Source organism: Triticum dicoccoides, chromosome 3A, assembly GCF_002162155.2.
Source record: "Triticum dicoccoides isolate Atlit2015 ecotype Zavitan chromosome 3A, WEW_v2.0, whole genome shotgun sequence".
NCBI lineage: Eukaryota > Viridiplantae > Streptophyta > Magnoliopsida > Poales > Poaceae > Triticum > Triticum dicoccoides.
Genome location: NC_041384.1, coordinates 543070036 through 543076728, shown reverse-complemented (window position 1 = coordinate 543076728; position 6693 = coordinate 543070036). Strand labels below are relative to the sequence as shown.

At 45.6% G+C, this 6693-nt stretch overlaps 2 protein-coding genes across 4 annotated transcripts in view; both read left to right on the top strand.

The window, feature by feature from the left end:
• Positions 1-404: 404 nt before the first annotated feature.
• Positions 405-4751, top strand: LOC119269065 (heat shock 70 kDa protein, mitochondrial-like). Its single transcript, XM_037550810.1, has 6 exons — positions 405-552; positions 1828-1901; positions 1984-2062; positions 2149-2718; positions 2934-3554; positions 3880-4751. Exons 1-6 carry the CDS (start codon positions 490-492, stop codon positions 4525-4527), a joined length of 2055 nt encoding a protein of 684 aa, XP_037406707.1. The 5' UTR covers positions 405-489; the 3' UTR covers positions 4528-4751.
• Positions 4752-5659: 908 nt separating this feature from the next.
• The window catches only part of LOC119269064, a 1789-nt gene continuing 755 nt past the window's right edge, over positions 5660-6693 (top strand). The window contains exons 1-3 of one of the 3 annotated variants that reach the window (XR_005133433.1): positions 5672-5770; positions 5947-6084; positions 6242-6302. Coding sequence is in view for 1 of the 3 variants with exons in the window: in XM_037550809.1 (XP_037406706.1) it covers positions 5715-5770; positions 5860-6084 (281 nt within the window). In the remaining 2 variants the exon portion in view is untranslated. Of the gene's footprint in view, positions 6085-6241; positions 6303-6693 lie in introns of those variants that run through there. The other 2 variants (XM_037550809.1, XR_005133432.1) reach the window with 2 other exon arrangements.

The following is a 6693-nucleotide window of genomic DNA, read 5'->3' as shown; positions in this document are numbered from 1 at the left end:
AGGTGTGCGTGTATGTGAACATTTGTATGTCTCTAAAAAATAATAATTGTAAGAGATGATCTGTGTAACATATTTTTTTGTCTTTTATAGTTCAAAACAAATAGTTCCTTTTATTCAAAAAAATATCAGTTGTCTTTTTTTGAAATCTATAAGTTGTCTTCTCTAAATAATATGGAATGTATAGCCACCGCAAAAGAGCTCATGAAATTATATAAGGAAATCCATTGGCATATGGAAAACCGTTTCTGAGGGAAGCGTAGAAAAAAAAAGTGGCTAATCATTCTTGGGCCAGTTTAACCGGAGTGACCAAAATAAATGGAAAGTTTCCTAGCCCAACTGTCCAAAGATCCGGCAATGAAGGCCCATGTCGCCCATTTGCTCCTCTTCAATAATTAGACTCCCGTCCTCTCAGAACCCCAGAATACACGCGGCCGCTTCCCATCCCCAACCCTAGCCGCCAGCAGCTGAGGAACAAGCAGGCAGTCCGGGATGCGGCGATCGGCGATGGCGCTCCGCTCCACGGCGGACCGGTGCTTCGGCCACCACTCACCGGTTAGTTTGTCACCTCCTACATGAGTCTAGTCCTACCTTCTGTGCTCCGACCATGTCGCGGAGCTTCCTCTCCGGCCATGTCGCCCGAGGCTCCCTCCGACCTCAGTACCCTAGGCCTCTACTAGTCGGGCCTCCGTCCATGGCGCCTCTCCGCGCCGCTTTAGATTTACCTCCGTCTGACCGGAAAACCCAACCGAACTTCGGGTTCCCAGATGCCTGCAGGTTAACTCGGTTTTCATTTTCGGAAAAAGGAAGTGATTAAATATCTTCGAAACCGAGCCGAGGTAGTCGGAATTCCCACCGCTACTGCTTGACCATGTTCGGATTTCGTTCCTATGATATAGTGATATACGGGCACTTTGCCTTTATGGATGTATGTACATATTATGCTGGCTGGCGATTTGGCTTAGCATTAGCCGTGTTATTGTGTTGCTTTATTTGTGCACAGGGCTTTGTAAGAAGGAAAACGTGCTGTAGGCAGAGCGGTTCCGTTGTTTTTGCCAGCCGGGTTGTGGCTTATCTCATTTCTGCCTTGCAGTCGATGCTCTATGTGAGCTATAGGCTGCTTTGGTTCCTTTTTCTGTAAGACCTTTGTTCAGAACCTGTTTATTTGTTTAATAAGAGAGGCCGTATGCATTGATCTGATGCAGAGGCCGGGGAATCCCCCCTTTTCCAAAAAAAAAAGTGGATCTGTGCTACATATGCTGTTTAGCTAGCATTAGAGCATGTGCAGATCAAGGTTGTAGCAGTTCATCGTGGAAATCGACATGGTTGTCATATTAGTAAATCAAGAAATAAGTTCAACCTCCATCTTTCTGCAAATGTTCTGCATGTCTCCTTGACAATCTACTTTGTTCCACACAGTCTAACGCTGTGGGCATGACATCCTATCTCTGTCAAGACATCAACCAATGCATCTCTTGATGATCACATGAAAATCTCGCTAAATCATCATCTGAGCTTGAAATAATACAAGTATACGGGATATATAATGATATACTGCCCTAGTTACCCAATTGTGAAACCTGCCTTGTTCTGTTACATTCTCAATTCTCATGCAAGTTAGGAGTTCTCATTCTCTGTGTCTTTGGTCCCCTTTCTAGATTTTTCTTTTATCATCTGTGTTAATCTTATGCAGATTTTGATTTCTGCATAAATCTGCCAACATAAATCTTAACATTCTTAATAGTTCAGCTTTATATATTAAGTTGTAAAGCAACATATTTCCTGTTCCATTTTACTGTCTGATGACTGACCATTAAACTTGTGTTTCAGTTGACGAACGTTATTCAATCAACATTCAGTGCAAACGTCGGTTCAAGATGGGGAAGTCTTGCAAGAGCTTTCAGGTAATAACCTCGCCCTTGTTTACACAATCTGATGGAGACGTTTGCAGCATGCATCTAACTTCTCCATGTTCTCTTTTTACAGTGCAAAACCACTTGGAAATGAGGTTATTGGGATTGATTTGGGAACAACGAATTCATGTGTTTCTGTTATGGAGGGAAAGGTGATTGACCTTCTATATTCTTTCTGCAATTCTATCTTTTCAGCTCATTACTTAACTTTGTTTAATAAACGAATAATATACCGCAGAATGCAAAAGTGATAGAGAATTCAGAAGGCACTAGGACGACACCATCAGTTGTTGCCTTTAGTCAGAAGGGTGAGCGGCTTGTCGGAACACCAGCCAAACGTCAAGCAATTACCAATCCACAGAACACCTTCTTTGGTACAAAGCGTATGATAGGGCGTCGCTTTGATGACCCACAGACGCAGAAAGAGATGAAAATGGTTCCATACAAAATTGTGAAGGCTCCAAATGGTGACGCTTGGGTTGAAACAACAGATGGCAAGCAGTACTCACCGAGCCAGATTGGTGCATTTGTATTGACCAAGATGAAGGAGACCGCTGAATCTTACCTTGGCAAGTCTATTTCAAAGGCTGTGATCACAGTTCCAGCTTACTTCAATGATGCCCAGCGGCAGGCAACCAAGGATGCTGGTCGAATTGCTGGACTTGATGTCCAAAGGATCATCAACGAACCAACTGCTGCTGCTCTGTCTTATGGAACAAACAACAAGGAGGGTTTGATAGCTGTATTTGACCTTGGAGGTGGTACCTTCGATGTCTCCATCCTTGAGATCTCCAATGGAGTTTTTGAGGTTGGTATCTATAACTCTGTACTACCTTTTAGTACTCGCTCATATCCATATTACTTGTCGCTCAGGCAGATGTATTTAGCAGTGAAATACATCTAGATACATCCATTTCAGTGACAAGTAATATGGGTCGGAGGTAGTAGTAAGTTTCAATAGCTAGAAATGTCAGATAATATATTTCATGCTTTTTCCTGATGTGTTGCTTATGTTGCTGTCAGGTGAAAGCAACAAACGGCGATACTTTCCTGGGTGGAGAAGACTTTGATAATACTCTGTTGGAGTACCTAGTCAGTGAATACAAAAGATCTGATAATATTGATCTGTCAAAAGACAGACTAGCTCTGCAAAGGTTGCGTGAAGCAGCTGAGAAGGCAAAAATTGAACTCTCATCAACTGCACAGACTGAGATCAACCTTCCTTTTATCACGGCTGATGCTGCTGGAGCAAAACATTTGAATATAACATTGACAAGATCAAAGTTTGAAAGTTTGGTGAATGGTCTCATTGCAAGGACTAGAGACCCATGCAAGAATTGTTTGAAGGATGCTGGCATAACCACAAAGGAAGTTGATGAGGTCCTTCTTGTTGGTGGTATGACAAGGGTTCCCAAAGTGCAGGAAGTGGTTTCAGAAATCTTCGGCAAGGCCCCAAGCAAAGGAGTCAACCCAGATGAAGCTGTTGCCATGGGTGCGGCTCTTCAGGGTGGCATTCTCCGTGGAGATGTCAAAGAGCTTCTTCTCCTTGACGTAACCCCCCTTTCACTTGGTATTGAGACTCTTGGTGGTATCTTCACCAGACTGATAACCAGGAACACTACAATCCCCACAAAGAAAAGCCAGGTCAGTGAATATGGCTTTATTGTAGAACACTTTGGTGCCTTTAATGTTTGTTCCCGTGCATCCAACAATTTTATCATTGGGATTGTGTAGCTCTGTTAGGGCGCTTTATCTTCTTTGGAAGTCTTTATGGTGGCTTCCTGTGAAGAGTCTGGTATTGCGCATTGCATGGTTTCGTGGTACCTACTTGTTCATTATAGTGTTAATTTCCATCTACAATAGATCCTTAAAATGTGTTTTTTAGTGAAGTTTTCTTTGGAATTTGATTTACTTGTTCATGTCTGATTCTTCTCTGGGGCTCCTCCTATTCTGGCTGTGTTCTCTGCAGGTGTTCTCAACTGCTGCTGACAACCAGACGCAAGTGGGTATCCGTGTCCTGCAAGGTGAGCGTGAGATGGCAACAGACAACAAACTTCTTGGCGAGTTTGATCTTGTGGGCATCCCACCAGCCCCAAGAGGACTGCCACAGATTGAGGTCACATTTGATATTGATGCCAACGGAATCGTGACGGTCTCTGCAAAGGACAAGGCCACCGCAAAGGAGCAGCAGATCACCATCCGATCGTCCGGTGGGCTTTCTGAGTTAGAGATCGAGAAGATGGTGCGGGAGGCTGAGTTGCACTCACAGAAGGACCAGGAGCGCAAGGCCCTCATTGACATCAGAAACACTGCAGACACCACCATTTACAGCATCGAGAAGAGCCTGGGAGAGTACAGGGACAAGATCCCGGCGGAGGTTGCCACCGAGATCGAGACAGCAGTTGCTGATCTCCGTGCGGAGATGGCCTCTGACGACATCGAGAAGATAAAGGGCAAGATGGAAGCGGCCAACAAGGCGGTCTCAAAGATCGGGGAGCACATGTCTGGTGGTGGTGCGGCTGGAGGCGGCGCGGCTGGTGGTGGTTCCCAGGAAGGAGGGTCGCAGGGCGGAGGTGACCAGGCCCCAGAGGCCGAGTACGAGGAGGTGAAGAAGTGAAAGCTGCACCGGCAGCCCAAGCTTCTTCTAAATACAGTTATTAGCTAGTCTTGAGGAACACTAGGGATCTTGTTGGCTGTAATAAAATTTTGCTCCACTGAGGCATGTGAAACATGCTAAATGCTCTTAGCGCGCACGGTACTGCCTTATTGTATGACTTTGGTTGAACTAGCGTGTTCTTCGCTTTGAGTTACGTTGATGTTGTGGTTCTCTGCTTGGAGTGACGCGTTGGTATTATGTGATTATGCTCATCGGTATTATTTGTTCGCACCTGGTTGTTCTTGCAGTTGAACGAAGTCAAGTGTTCAAACAGGTCGGGATGTAGTTTTTCGCGTCGTTTCTTTGCTTTGCTTGCAAAGCGTGCCAGGAAAAACCTTGAGCTGGCTAGGGGGATTAACAGAACAAGACCGGAAGGTTCTCACGACTAGTTAATTGCTGAGATGCAGTCAATAGAAAGAAAACAATACTACGGAGTACTACTACCACTTGCAGAATCATGTTGCTACGGAGGGATTCGGAGCGCGTACAGATTAACTGCTAGCCGATCTTTGCACCCAAGTTAACAGACATGTTCAATCACGTTCATGTATTGGAGATCGTTGCTTCCGGGATAGGGATATTGCTTGCACATGTGTAGCTGCTGGGCGATTATAACTCCTGCTCACCCGATTACCCTTCACTATCTTGAAATGGTAACTTTTGACCAAGCCGTCCAAGTAGGTGATTTACCCAAGGGAAACAGTAGGTGATTTACCTACTGCAAATCATACGACCAAATAACTAAAATATGCACTACTAGTTACTAGAAGAGTTAGCTAATTTAGCCTAGGAGAATGGCGTTGGTATGGACGAGCTCGCGCGCTCCTGCTAAGTGGACGAACAGTTGCAGGACGCGTTGCTGATTGTATTAAATGCGATCGTATGGGAACAAGTCGAGTACGGTCGCGAAAACGGCGGACGCGTCTAAACTAACGTACAACAGACGACCGTCGAGTATGATGTTCCATTGGTACATGTCCGTTCTCGTGGTACAGAACCATCCCCGTCGGCTGCGTCCGTCCCGCAGACGGCGTATACCGAACGGTAGGTGTATGTCAGATTGTGGGACCCGTGTTGGACAGACCAGCGATTGAAAAGTAAAAGCAATCTATCCTCTCCGTTCCGGCGCCGCCTAAGGTGAGAAGCTCATGGCTATGGCGATGGCCACCGCCGAAGGCGACTCAATCGAGTTTCCAGTTGACAGGTAAATTTTCCCGCCCCCATTCTTTTCCTCCGTGGAATCCGAAGTACGTAGACCACCATCCTATTCCTGTGCTGCTTTGTTTTACCTAGATTTCCCCTGCCGGATCTCGCCGGCGGAGACCCATTTGTGACCGCCGGAATCACCAAAATTCTCGTATGTGCGGCTGCTGAGTCCAGCATTGGAGATGCTGGAGAGGCGGCAGTCACCGTACAATTATATTTGCACAGCACTTGCGATGGAGTGGCCCTGTCAGCACCAACCTCCCAGCAATCTTCACACAAAGACGGCCCTACATCCCCTCGATGGACACGAAGGTATACCACACTCTGAACATTCCTTATATTTGATTGATAAGGGGGAAATTGCTCTTCTGAAAGTAACTAAACAAAATTTGGGAACATGCATACATAATGCAGAGAACATCGAACGCAGTGAAGCATTTTTTGAAATACATATTTCTGAATACTGCAGAGTCCGTGTCGGTCGTGCACCTTCAGAACGTCAACCATGTGCTGCAAGGATGAGTGCCCTGGAAAAAAATATTTCGTCGATATGCAGAGAAGAAAAGTGACACTGTCATAGTTCCTGTAGTTGGTAGCAACTTCGATTCACTTGGGGAAGCTTATGATTATTACAATCTCTAAAGGGCAGCCCCAGTGCATGTAGCTCCCGCTTGCGCAGGGTCTGGGGAAGGGTCCGACCACTGACCCTGCGCAAGCGGGAGCTACATGCACTGGGGCTGCCCTTTAGAGATTGTAATAATCATAAGCTTCCCCAAGTGAATCGAAGTTGCTACCAACTACAGGAACTATGATTATTACAATCTCTATTCATGGGAAATCGGATTTGGAGTAAGGTATGGAAAGAGCAGGGTAAATGTTGAAAGAACAAAATGCATGCAAGAGATAGTTTGTGGGTTCTCT